At 36.3% G+C, this 14,939-nt stretch overlaps 1 protein-coding gene across 1 annotated transcript in view; it reads left to right on the forward strand.

Annotated features, from left to right (window-relative positions):
* Window positions 1–14,939, forward strand: part of LOC116174672 (protein bric-a-brac 2-like) — a 115,782-nt gene that overhangs the window by 43,623 nt on the left and 57,220 nt on the right. Inside the window, exon 2 of the mRNA XM_031492617.1 lies at window positions 14,157–14,909. Within this exon, the coding sequence (XP_031348477.1) occupies window positions 14,163–14,909 (747 nt within the window). The 5' untranslated portion in view covers window positions 14,157–14,162. The remainder of the gene's footprint in view (window positions 1–14,156; window positions 14,910–14,939) is intronic.

Consider the following 14,939-nt stretch of genomic DNA (forward strand, 5'->3'; position numbering starts at 1 on the left):
AAATGGCGGAAAGAAATCACGAGCCGAAAGGAATTTTTTGAATTCTTTTTGAGATGCTCAGTATAAGTTTGCCCCTGAAACTGGCCCAGGAAGATAGGCCCCAAGAAAATTCGATTCAAGTATAAGTAGTGACAGTGTAAGCATAAATAAGCGAGCATTCGGTGGAATGGAACATTGTCCTATTTTGTGTCAGAGATTTGCATCATATTCAGTTATTTATTAATTAGTTGCTTATAACTTCGAATTCAGCATGATGTCATTGCAATATCGTGGAAAGTGCAGAGTAACACATTTTGGTTGTATTTCAGAATGATTTGAGTCGTAGGGTGGGAATTGAGCAAACGAATTAACGATTAAATATGGCCGTTTAAGTTAAGAAGTCGTCATTTTGTAGGCGTCAATTAGTTAAAAGAAATTAAGTAGGTGTCTGAGCTATGGACGTATTAACCGTACAGTTCCCAATAAAATTTTAATTAGGGCCTTGGTGACGAAGGCGAGCAGTTGTAATCCAAAAAATCAAAACGGAAGTTTAAAACGCGAGTATTTCGTGGGTTCAGCAGTCTCTTGGCAATTTACAAAGTAACTGCATCCTTGATTTTAAAAATGTACCAATCCATTGATGTTGTTGAGTGCAACCATATAAAAAATAACTAATATACTAATAAACAATTCTACTTGACATGCAGTGAAGATGTAAAGTTGGTGTATAGGAGCAAGTTTATTGTCCACTGGACGAGACAGGTTGACGAATAGCTATAAATATGGGTAGGTGAATGAAAATCGAGGAACTAATAAGACCTCTTTATTAATTGGCTGAAATTAAAATGTAAAATTGGTTATAGTATAAGCATAATACATTCACGCACTTACATACTCCATAGTGCATGATTGTTGCAATTAGACGTGGCGACAAAGAAATTTGTTGGAAAAACGTAAAGTTTAAGAAAATTCAAAACGAGGTACTTCTTACACAATATACTATTATAAAATGTAATGTATGGTATTACCGATAATTTCTTCATAGCAACATTTAATATGCGCATTATAGGTAGTTATTATGTGTTGTTTATTATTCTAATAAAATAAAACGTAAAACATGACGTAATAAGTAAAACACTCCTTATTACTGAAACAATATATTTTATCAGTTCCGTGTACAGACCTTGAAAAATTTAAAAAAATATATGTATTTAAAGCTTGGGTACTTAATGGATGTGCAATCGAATCCGCAAGAGTCACGCAACTTCTCGTTCAGTGTAGGTTGCCCGAATTGTTTAGCAAAATTCATTATGCCAAAATAAATAATCACCTTCAAATATTTTCTGAGTCGTTCACTGATTGAATCACTTCTGAGTATAGCTTTATGATTGAATACTTATTCAAAATGCGGTAAATTTCATAAATAAAATTGTTCTTTTTCATTTCTCGTTTACAACACGGCGCGACGAATCGTCGTTGACCACATATGAAAATGAAATAGATGAAATTTCCTATAAACCAAATCATTTTGAGGGTTTGCCTCCAAAAACGGTAACTATGTCATTTACTCTATTTTATAGCATATGTTAAAATGACATTTTAATAGGTTTGAATGAGTTCCTTAACCGTAAGAATAGATAAAGTGCTCACTTTAACCGTAAGGGTAGATACAGTGACACATATGAGTGTGCATTCTAATGACATCTGTCATTCTTATTTCAAATAATAAACTGGCGTCCAGAACATATGACAATTCTGTTTCTATAGAAACGATCACGACGGCAGAACTTAAGCTTGCTATTTTTGACGTTTCTAAATTAAATTTAGAATTGTGAGAACAATGATTTATATGGCTTCTGCTATAAAATAAGGTTTTGTATTATACACGACGATAAAGGGAAACTAACCATCTCACCACCTAATTGTGGGAATCAAGTAAACTAGGTACTGTGGTATGGACAAAACTGGTATGACCAGAAGGTCCCTCCGATAAACCACAAAATTTATCTGTATCGTGTAACTCAATTTAAAATTTTAACAAAACCTTTAAAAGAAATAATTATAATCTTTCTAAGGCACAAAACTAACCATTAACAAATGAAACAAATTAATTCGACATCAATCAATCAAATAAGCTGAAAGAAATATGCTCACTCAGGGCCAGAAGACAAATACCACACAACAAGCGATCGATAGGAACAATTGATTAAAGAAATCTTAATTACCAAAATCTCCGATCGTAACTGCGATTGCTTTATCTAAGCGATATACGCATGATAGACTCAACAGTCCGACTAAACTTCTTTGTAAACGTAAATAAGCGGCTACGATTAACGTCCACCACCATAAGAGCAACGATTAACGTCCGTCTCCTTTATTTAAAACAAATTTTCATTCCACTTCCAACTGCGTCTTCGAATAAATTAAACACTTGTGTTTTCTATCGGCGAAAAAACTTCTGCGATAACACGTGCTTGTCTTGAAACTAATTAGTCTACGCAGCAATAACGCTCTTGTCGCAATGACGGGAGATAAACCTTTTACAAAATAATAAACTTAATCTTTTAACACGTAATTTATTTACAGTTAAATAAACAAAATATTTACAAGCGATTATTTTAACAAAAATTACACATCTACGAAGTCAAAAATTTTGCGTAGGTTTCGGTAAACAATATCGAGGCAGATAATAATAATCAGATAGAAAATAACGAAGAAAAGAATAAGTCAGAAATAACAAGCCTAAAAATCATTGTACAAAGTCAATTGTTGGTACATATCGTAAACGGCCTGAGAATAAAATATATCCGCAAAAGCGTCAGTGGAGCATAGAAAACAAATCACAAGAGAAATGCTTCATTAAAACAGGTATGCGGTAAATTCGCCCCGGAAGATTCTCCTCTAGAAGATTCGCCCCATAAGATTTATTAACCCTCGGAAGTAATAGGTTGGTTTGGTAACATATTCCGATCTCTTAGAGGTAATTAAACTTTTTTAGCGTTGTTCCTTCAAAAGTAATTACGTACTTCTTAATTTTGTTATTGTATCATAGCCTAATGAAAATAAACTCTTCGTTTATTAGGATTGAAATATTTATTAAAATCTTGCACAAAATTCTTTTTTTTTAAGTAAGTCTATAACTACCTACGAGTAGTTAAAAAATAATACAAAACTTACTAGCAAACATTCATTTTATGAACTGCTGTCCCTGTTACTTCTGGGGGTTAATAAAACTTATGGGGCGAATTTGTCGGGGTGAATCTATTTAGGAGCGAGTTTTCTTGATCTCGAAATTTCGGGGGTGAATCATCCTACAATCATTAAAACATACACCCATTAAAACCCTAAGAAAGGCAATATGGCGTGTATGTTCTTCTTTACAAATAATGTTCGAATCTGGTTTAGTACGCAGAAAAGAAAATCAAGGAGAGGGCACTTTTAACCACTGAAACTACATCTGCACGATCTCTAGCGGGAAAATAAAGAACTAAAAAATAACATCGATACAATTGATCTAACTACACCAACTTGCATGAGAAATGTCTGTCCGAGGGCTTTCAATATATTCATTTCGTTCTTTTGGTATTTGGTAGCTTATAACTCTGGAATTCGAACAAAGAAAATTCTTGTCGATTAATGTGCGCATTTGCAGTTTGTGCCATGGCTACTTCCTTATTTATTGAGAATTTTTTTTGAAATTTTAACCACAGATCCTTCGAGTACAGGCAAACGTATCGCATATTGTAAAAAACCAAATAGGCGCATGCGCATGGTGATAAAAAAAATGCTTGTGTCTTGTTTGTTTCTATAAAGATTTTTCTACTTCGTAAGCTAAAAATTTGAATAATTCAAGAACCACAAGAGCACAAAATGTGTATTATACAGCAAAAGAAATATCGATAATAACAGCAAAAGAAATTTTCTATTTGAATAGCTTAAGAGCCTAAAAAATTACCTTTTGTTGTGTACAATTTGCAATATCATGTTTGTATATTCTGTCCACAAAGTATTGGTGATATCCGCACTATAAAGCGAGGTGTTGACTTACAAAACGTTAAATGATAATACATCATAAATGTGATCCTCCATTTTAGTGTTTTTCGGCAGCAACAGGTGGTAATAAAACCTCGCACGCTTGAAAAATAGAAAGTGTCTACGAAATAAATCCGAAATTGTCAAAGAAAAAGATCCATGCACGTGACAGGAAAAAAAAGAGTGTCAAACGCGTTAGAAATACATAATGCATCAAACTCGTGCCTTGCAACTTTCCCATCGCGCGAATCCCCTAATTTGACAGCTTTTATCTTGTTTAACCAACTTCCTATTTCGTGCACTTTCCGAGTTTCTGAAATCTCAATAGTGGTCTGACTTGGGAGTTTACATCCTGTTTGAAATTACGTCGCGAGACGCTCTCGGAAAATCCATCGCCGCCCTTCCACTGTTCATGCTTTCCTGATACGAGTTTCGGTGGAAATTTCGTGCGACGCGCTTGTTCGTGTCGAATTTTTCGCCACCACTTCACCGAGACATCCATTTTGGTCTATTAACCCCGTTACGAGTTGGGGTATTTAAAAGCGTGCCTCGATAGGATATGTAAGCGACAAAAATAAAATATTTCGTACGAAATGACCCGTATTTGCATATCCTATTGTTATGTTAAAATATAGTATATTTTTAGCTATATGGTCGACTGTACCTGAGGACTTACAACTATCTAAGACCTTCGGAATATTTTAAATTATAAATTGTAGGCATCCCTTACAAGAGATTTGCGAGATATTGTTGCTGTACGTAGGTACGTGGCCCTTGTGGGGTAGTAGGGGGCTTAAATCCCCTTTGGAATAACGTACGAATTTAGTTTTACACTGTACGCTGTGACGACACAAGGAGGTTAACGATTGAGCTTCCTAAATTAGTTTCTATGAAGAGTGCGTGAGAAATTTTTTTGATAATGAAGTTTGTTGTTGATGAATTGATGAACGTAAGTGTTCTTATAATGTTTAAATATCCTCAATTAGTAGCTATAACAATTTCGCACACGAAATGTCTAAGAACTAGATTTTCCCACTTCCATTTGTATAGAAGCCACTTTGTAAGTGGAAGCTTTTGACCAACCCTAGACAGGGAGATATTGATTATTTCTTAATGTTGTCTTGATCCGGATATCCATTGCATGTATGAGAATAATGGATTGCATTGCAAGAGCATAGGAAGAAACCCTACCTAACCAAAATGATTAGAAATTCACTTTATTTTTAATGTGATCAATGAAAAACCAATACATGTCAAATAGTGTACTTATTTCAGCAGTCGATTGGGGATACACATTTGTTAGAGGGTGGCTTATTAGAAACAAAACACAAGATACGATAGGTACTTAAAGGCGAATTTTTTAGTAACGTTCGGTACCTCAATTACAATGAGGACGTCTTAAAATTTTTCCGATGATTTCTTTAATTTTTAGTGAACATTGTATCAAATCGTTGGAATTAGGGTTTCCTTGAATTTTGAGCGTAATTAATGTTTCAACGGCTTTTATAATATTTTGTTCTTTTGAGAGTTTCGAATATCTCAAGTTCCTTTCATGCACTTCCAACATTTTGAGTGTCTAAATATTTTGAAGTTCATGAATTTTATTGTCCGCGCCCAACTTAAATTCCCTTCACTCACTCAATGAAATGAGCTACTGGTAATGGTAATTTTCGTGAGTTTCACTCACTCAATGAAATGAGCTACTGGTAATGGTAATTTTCGTGAGTACCTAAACACTTTTAATTAATCTTTTTATCGAGCTATAAAATTAAACTCGAATATTTTTACAAGTTCTGAAACGTATTTCAAATATTTATTTCCTAAAATTAAACCTCAACATTTCAGTTCTAAAGAAATGGCACAGGAATCATCCAATTTCTAATTCATTAAATTCTTTCTGGCAAAACCACAATCAAAACGCGAATGAAACCGCAAATTAAATCACAAAACAAATTAAGTGATCGATTCAAAGGTCCAAAGTTCACGAAATTATTCAAAATTCTCAGAGATAATGAAAATAAGTTCATCGACAACTTGACCAAAACACGATAACATCTCGCAACGTCACGAAATTACAGCATCCGTGAAAGGAACAAGAAAAATCGGCATTGATCTCACTTTCCCTAGATACAAACCACATAAGACATTAGCTAACATAAGAACCCATTTTATTTGCTACGAACTTGGGGTTGTTTGCGCACACTCGATGAGCTCTAAAATTAAACAAATATTAGCAGAATAATAATTGCAATTTAATTTCAAAGAAAAATAAATAAATATACAAGTAATTAAGAGATATAGTAGCGGACGAAAGTACCGGGAGCCGGCAGGAAACACAAACGGCGGACGGACGGGCGGACTCGAGCGCCATCCAGCACCTGGTCGAGGTCGGTGGTAACAGCGGTCTGGCGGGATTTGAATACGGCACGGTTGCAAAAGTAAATTTACGGTAAAGCTCAAAGTTTCGGTACTTAAAAAACGTAGCTTGCGAATATGCAAAAGTAAAAAGATCAAGATTTAATTACGGTTTTGCAAAAATTAGCCGATAAAGTAACGTCTTACGGCAAACAAAATGGCAGAAGATCATATTTCTTAGTGCGTTTTCTATTTGTCTAACCTATGATAAAATATGAGACCTGTGTCAAACTTCGGGTTAATTAAAAGCACACCTAATAGATGTAATCTCGACTTAATTGGCCGTTGTTATCCGTAACGCATTCATATAATTATGGTTAATTATACTTACTTAAATTATCGGAATGAAATCTCCAAATTCGGCAGTTTAGTAATGGCATTTTGTTCCTTGGAACGGCGCAATCATTCTTAAACTGCACGACCTTGTCGGAGTCAATCCTGGATTTTTGTGTATCATTAAAAAGCTACAATCGATTAATCGGTAATTAAAGGGCGTAAAACTCTCTTCTCTCTTCTTCCCTGGCAAGAGGGCTTTGGGCTTATTCCTACAGGAACGGTTGGAACTCGGATAAATTCACTACGAAACTTACGTGCGTTATCGGCGGTAAGACAAACAATAAAACAAAATGAAAACACACACGTCTCCTAGAGCAAATAAGTAAATTCAGAAACTACTTAGTAACGAAGCGCCCAACTTAAAAGGCCTGACAGGCGATCGATTCCACAAATATACGGTGTGGTCATAACTGCGGATAAGAAATTCAAGGTGGAAAACGGGTAACTTCGTCACATACTTTAACCAAGATAAGAACTTAATTGCAAGGTTAATTTGTTTTTCGAATGCGGATTATTTAACTTATATTATGTATAGTCAAACGATAACACTGTTATTAATGTTATTCTATATTGGTTTTAAATAATTCAATTAAATCAATCGCGAAATAAATTAATTGATTAAATCAATTCTACATTTCACGCAAGTATTTCCAAGAACATTATACTTGATACAAACAACACGAAACATTAGCTAAGATAAGAACCCATTTTGCTTTAGCCAAGATACAAACCACCCGAAGCTAGGATAGGAACCCATTTTACTTCATCCAATATAAGAACCACTCAAGATTACGTCATATACGTGGGCTACACAGCGCTCGTGATTTAAAAATTCAAGATTAATAATTTCAAACAAATAATTAAATTATTTCAATTAAATCCGACCAATGAAGAGTGCGAACTCACAACCGCAGTCAGTCAATTAGAGCGCGAAGAAATTAATTGATCAAAATTCCACCAAATTATTCAAAATTTCGCGAAAGTTTCGAATAGGTCTATGAAAACACCCTCGCCTCCATAAGCCAAACCGCGAATTAAATTAATTGATATTGATTGATCCCTTGAATTAAATTAATTCCGCGAATTAATCCCCGAATTAAAACCAAAATCAAAATTTTCAGTTTAAATTTAATGAACAGCCAGATACCGAATAGCTTTGGTTTTTTTTGCAATCATAAATCTGACTAGTAATCCTAAAAACCTGTTTAAAGAAGTTTTTCCAGAATCTGCTTAGAAGCTTCTCTTGAAAGTGCCCTCGAAAATATCTAGAAACGTTTCTCTGAGAAAAAAATCCTCAGAAAATATAAGAGCCATTCTCTTAATCTTTGATGAAATCTCTAAAAATATGATCCTCGGTAGGATAACTGAGAGGATAACCAAAACAGTTTGTGATAAAAAACTCGATACGGAGGGGATGATAATACCAGTAAGGTAAAGTTGAATGGAATCGTGTATTACACAAATGGCCCAAAAACTACGGAGGGCACCGGCTGTGGAGTGTACGGAAGCAATGGATAGGGCTTCAGAACCTAGGACAAAAAGCAACCGTGCTCCAAGCCGAAGTATACGCAATCCTGACGGCAACTGCTCAACTATATTAACAGAAACCCTTACCAAAAAGGAAAATCTTTAGAGTAACAGACAGCAAAGCACCGATTGCAGAATTACTCATATGTAGTAGATTCAGGGCTCTTCCTTGGATGTACACAAGTACTAAACGCATTAGGAAGCTGTAACACAGTTACAACTGGAATTGGCTGCCCCATCGATTATATCTATTTGCCCTTTTAAGAGTGGCAATTACTTGTAAATGAAAGCTCTTAAATAGCTCGTAATTCCAGTACAAAATTTAATTTGAAAAAAGTAATTTTGATCAGTGCAATATGAAAAGCTCCTAAATAGCTCATAAAGTGAGGTCCCACAAGCCAGCAGAGCCATTTTAGAAAAATGAAGGACGAAATACATCAGTATTATAGGCTGATTATAGACCCTTTTTGGACACTTGAACAAATTTTCAGGCGGCATCCTTTAAAGAAAAAAAAACTATGATTTTGCTGGTTAAAGAAGAAGCTAGCTAATCACATGTGCGATACGCTATGCGCATGCCTTGTGATTAATATCGATCCATTAACAGTGACTGTATAAAGACAGTGTGGTCATATGCTCTATATCCGCCATGTTTTTCCCATATTCTTCATTAAGCTGATCGGTTTAATTATTGAATTGGTAGATCTTGGCATTTTTCAATGGTTACAATATTATTGCCACAACTGTTTGTGACTTGATCTCCTTAGATTCCAAGTTAATTTCCGCCAACACGATTTATGTGGTTAAAGTATGGCGGATATCCCACAAACCAATAAAAAAAACAACACCAAAGTATGACCAAACTGCCTCTATACAGTAGGTATACAGTCACTGTAGATCCATTATAAGTCACTAAATATAGAAAGTACCGCAATCCATTGGGCCCGTGTGTTAGAGAGAGAACGCATGTTTTTTGCCCAAAAATTGCGTAAGTTACCAGATTCTAGTAACTTTAATGTTAGGGATTGTTCCACCTGTTTGGAGACATCTGTCCTGTCAAGTAGGTATTTGAAATTTGAATTTTCTTTTACTAATAAATCAAATATATAGCAAGTTGTGTTTCAGGTTTTAAAAAAAGTAATGTTAAAAGTGTCTGAGTTGTCCATGCATCTTCTCTTGTATTATAGGAGAAGAAAAGTTGAAACGATATTCCTGAATTGGAAAGAAGTACAAAAAAATTAAAATTCTCGTCTCATTATATTATTAACGAACCTCGAGATCGTTTATAATTTTGTATTGCTGCCTATCTGTGCGTCTGTCTGTCAGTGCGTACGATAACTTTGTGTAGAAACGTCCGATCGCTTTAAAAATTGATATACAAATGTTCTTCAGGATATAACAAAGTTCACAATTGTTTTTCGGCTACGTAGACCAACGGGCCAAATAGTTACAGGCCAAAAACTGCGCAAACCTCCAAATAGGGTTTCTAACTCTTGTTACAGAGAACATATGAATGTCCGGTTTTCTGTGTTAGTAAATATTCCTTAAACTTCAGGCAACTATGCAAATGCAAACAAATACTGCGCATGCGCATAACAACTTTTGTATTTGCGCAATCCTAATTTTTTATTTGTTAGTATATTTAAATGAATTTCTGTATCTAGGTACCTCCAGTAAAAGTGAAACTAATGCCAAATCAAAAAAATTGTGTTAAAAGCTATCTGATCAGGTGGGACAGAATCAACCCCTTAGGGCAGTGGTGCTCAAACGGTCGATCGCGACCGACCGGCCGATCTCGAGTACTTTTTGAGTCGATCTCGAGAAACATTTGCGATTTTCAGAGCAGATCTACACCTACCTTGACAAAGAAAATGGATTTTGCGGAAAACTAAATTCTGCCGTTTCCACTAGATTAACTAATTCTATGTACAGTATTTTCATGAAATTCTGCAAATTGCGCCACGATACGCCCTACCTATGTAGACAACAATCCTGCTTCACACATACTTGCATCCTCTCAGAGTCGATCTATCGGAGTCTAACAACATTCAGGTAGATCGTCAGCAGTTCAAGTGTGAGCACCCCTGCCTTAGGGTGTATTGTAAAAATGATGTATGTGTGAAGATCTCGAGAATTGTTTGGTATTCAGTTGTATCGGATTTTTGAAATATAAGTTAAGAGTTTAAATAAATACCTATATTAATTGGGCGAAACCCCGTTGAGGGCCCAGAACAAGAGAGGGACAATAAATAGACAATAAATAAATAATTTTTATTTATCCACTACATCTCCAAGAGGGGCACAATCAAACTGATCTGGATGATAGTTTTTTTTGTTTAAAGGATGCCGCCTGAAAATTTGTTGTAGTGTCTAAAAAAAGCTTGTAAATAGCCTATAATTTTGTGATCTGAATTTTTCGTCTTCGAAGCAAATCGCAAATGTGGTCAGCTAGCTTCTTCTTTAGCCAGCGAAATCATAGTTTTTTTGTTTAAAGGACGCCGCCTGAAAATTTGGTGTAGTGTCTAAAAAAAGCCTATAAATAACCTATAATTTTGTGATCTGAATTTTTCGCCTTCGAAGCAAATCTCACAAGTGGTCAGCTAGCTTCGTCTTTAGCCAGCAGACCCATAGTTTTTTTCTTTAAAGGATGCCGCCTGAAAATTTGTTGAAGTGTCCAAAAAGGGCCTATAATCAGCCTATAATTCTGATGTATTTCGTCCTTCATTTTTCTAAAATGGCTCTGCTGGCTTGTGGGCAGGGCCGAATTGACGGGGGGGTATGGGGGGTGTCACACCCCCCTAACGCGTGACCATAGTCGGCAAAACTTCAGTTAGTCGGCACTCGACAAATCGCATTTCAAATTAAATTCATTTAATTAATATTGGAAAAAAATTGCGTAAAATACGCCGGAAAACCGTTTTGTAGCCGCCCCTTCCACGCAAAATGAAGAAATATTGGTTATTACTCTCATTGATATTACGAGGATGTAGATCCATTACCTTACATGGTTAAAGGTCGCTTAAAAATGTTCCGCAAATTTTTCTAGCCGTTATGTTTGCATGGGTTTAAAAGTTGCGATAGGGATAGATGGTAGATAAGTATACAGGGTGGTCATTTTTAGCGCCTGACGATGGGATCTCTTATGTTGAAAACTAATAGTCAAATTGGGGTAAAGTTAAATTTAAAATGTGAATCAATCATTGAAACCACTTGTGGGATATCTCTTTTAGTTTCAATAATTAAAAAAACTGAATTCTGCGTTTTAATAATTCTGTATTTAAAAAAAAACGAGTATACCTATTTATTTATTTATTTATTATACTTCAGAAATGGGCGGTTTAGACTATGACATTATTTTTTGAATTTGTTTTGAACGTAGGGGTCACATTGAATTTTTAGATTTTTTTAATAAAGAATTTACTATGGATTTCTATATTACATTTTAAATATAACACTTAATTATTCAATTGTCACGAGAGTGTCTTTTAGACAAAAATCGGTTTTGGATAGATTACTACTTTTAACTGAATAATAATATATAATAAAATCTTGCCAAAAGAACGCTTTACTACATTTAAAACGACATTTTTGTTAATTATCTTGATTATAAATGTAAACTACCAAAGCAAATCCGCAAATGAGTTTGGGTGCAATTTCTAAAGCACTGTCGTGAAAATTGAATGATAAGGTATTTTGGTAAAATCAAAGTAGTAAATTAAAAGCTATGGCACGTCAGAGAAAAATAACTCTGGTGAAAGTTCATAAGATGAAATTTAGCGACTCTAACGCAAAAAAAAGTTCTATGCCATTCTGGCCATATTTATCAAATTCCTCTGTAAAAGTCTTCTAAACGTCCCACTTCGACTCGGTTTTCGTGCAAATAGAAATAAAATAGAATCCATATCCATGACAGCCGCGAAAAAAGAGCACTCTGTATAATGACAAATAATAAAATAATAATTATTATTATTACTTTGGTATTTATTACCTATATAGTTTAATTAAAAATCATTTGCGTTCCTCAATGGCGGATAATTGGCTAACTGTCTTATTGGTTCTAAGTAATCAGAAAAAGATATAGCAGACAGTATACATTTGGAAAAAATAGTGTCACAATGGGCAGCGTTAAAATGCCGTCGTTTAATGTTGTACGATGTATTATTTTGAATTTTTATTGAAGTCAGCATTTTTTATTGCATACACCCCCCTCACTCGGATCCTCTGACTACGGCCCTGCTTGTGGGACCTCATAAAGTGGATACCATTCTTAAATTGATTCAGAATGGCGGGGGGGTGGGGGGAGGGCTAGGTCCAGCGGGGTACAACTTACTGCAACTATAGGTACTCGAAAGATCCTCTAAATCACCGTATACGAATAGGGCACACTAAACTTACGCATCAACATCTGCTTATAGTAGGTGAAGCTGCTCCTCGCTGTAATCAGTGTCAGGTGGTATTTAATATATAACACATAATACAAGACTGTCCAAAATACCACTACAACGAATAACACATAAATTCAACCCCGTGAATATGAAAAGGACACTTGAATTTCTGAAAGATGTCGGTATATACCAAGAAGTGTGACCTGAAAATGTGAGGTAGTAGAAACAGTTGTGTGGTACAAACATGGTGTATAAAGGGGATACCATTAGATGTTAAACCCTAGGTATACCTATACCAAAAAAAAAAAAAGAGATTGAATTGCTATTCATCCCATTTTATAAATGTTCAGGATGCGGAAATCAGTTGCACACTATATTCGAATTACCTATTACTCTTAATTATCGAGGGTATTTTTAAGCACGCGGGATATTCGGCATAAGTAGATATTTCCCGAATACATATTAAATAACATATATACGAAACAAATATTTAACAGTGGTAAAATGTTGACGTTTCTAAAACGTGCTCCTCGAACAATCTGGCTAAACTGATGGTCGAAAACCTAGGGCTACTTACATGTTTTGTTATACATGCCAGCCCTGATAATGATTTCTAATATACCTAGGTACCTAAATTTATTCCAGATGTTGGTGAAAATTAGGCATTCTACTCGGTCAAATCCGTCCAAAATGAATTAGATTTATGGACGCTTGTAATATATTACATATTTATACATACCTACACCGGACAACTTTGTTGGGTTACCCATTTTCCTATGCATAAAGGGTGCAAAGCTTTGAAAGGTGCGTGTATTGATTTTATCCAGATAATAATCAGGCATATATTTTTAAAATTAGGAGTACAGAGTCGAGATTGTGACAAATCAAAATTCGTTGGGGGGGCAATCGGCAAAAACGTATGGAAGAATGTCGAATTCAATAAAATGATAATTTGTAAATTCCCCCACATTTAGGGGCATAAGTGTGCGGTTGCTCTCTTTCGGAATTACTTTTCGCACACGTGAATAATAAATGGTAATACTCGGCGATATGGCCCTTCTAATCGTGTATAAGGGGGGTGCTTAACTGTTAATACGTCTGCCCAACCACCGAATGGTGGTCTTCAGGTGAATACGATTAAAAAAATTGGAATAATTACGTGAAGTGGTGACTGTCCTCTGATATAACCACGCGGTACGTGGGTGGAAGGAGGAGTGGGGGGCGTTGTTATCGTTAGTGGGGGTAAGGCGTGCGCGGGAAGGCGTTACATACCCTCCTGAATTTTCTGCTACTAGGAGGAATTATTCAGTCTCGCTGTGGACGCGTCGTGTTTTATCTGTATGGTACGCGTGCAGATATCGCATTCCACGTGTTCGCGTTTGTTTCCCTCAATAGTAATAGTGACTGTCTCCCGAATTTTCATAAATTATTCACGAAACTGAAATGTGCGTGTTGTAAAAAGGTGTCAATTGGAACTTTCAGGTGACGATGCAGCACAACACGGGATCACCGCAGCAGTTCTGCCTGCGTTGGAATAACTACCAGAGCAATCTGACGAACGTCTTCGACCAACTGCTCCAGAGTGAGTCCTTCGTCGATGTTACCCTGGCCTGTGACGGACATTCGGTCAAGGCTCACAAAATGGTACTATCGGCGTGCAGCCCCTACTTTCAGTCATTGTTCTTCGATAATCCCTGCCAGCACCCTATCGTTATAATGAGAGATATTAAATGGCCCGAACTCAAAGCCGCCGTCGAATTTATGTATAAGGGTGAGATAAATGTGTCCCAAGAACAAATCGGTCCCCTATTAAGGGTGGCGGAGTCACTTAAAATACGTGGTTTGGCCGACGTTAACGGCGAACAAGACATCGTTAGTCCAACCGCTGGCGAACTCACCACGAAAACCCTCGCAAAAGCCGTAAACATCACCGATTGGGAGAATCGTCAGGACGGTGAGATACAACCACGTGCGAAAAAGCGAAGGCGCCCCTCGGGCGAACGTAGCAGCCTGAGTAGTCCCGCCGAAAGTGGCAATACCGACATGCCCGAACCGCCACCATCCGTCGAAATGTCACCTGCACCACCGCCGACACCTCTTGCAACACCTGGAGCCGCCGAACCGTTACCACTTACCTTGCCGCTACCACCGCAACCGCAAATTTCACAATCGCATCCCTCCGACGATATGGAAATCAAACCAGGCATCGCCGAAATGATACGCGAGGAGGAGCGGGTAAGTGTTGTAAATATAGATATAGATATA

The sequence above is a fragment of the Photinus pyralis genome, unplaced genomic scaffold (assembly GCF_008802855.1).
Source record: "Photinus pyralis isolate 1611_PpyrPB1 unplaced genomic scaffold, Ppyr1.3 Ppyr1.4_LG6, whole genome shotgun sequence".
In the NCBI taxonomy this organism is placed as follows: domain Eukaryota; kingdom Metazoa; phylum Arthropoda; class Insecta; order Coleoptera; family Lampyridae; genus Photinus; species Photinus pyralis.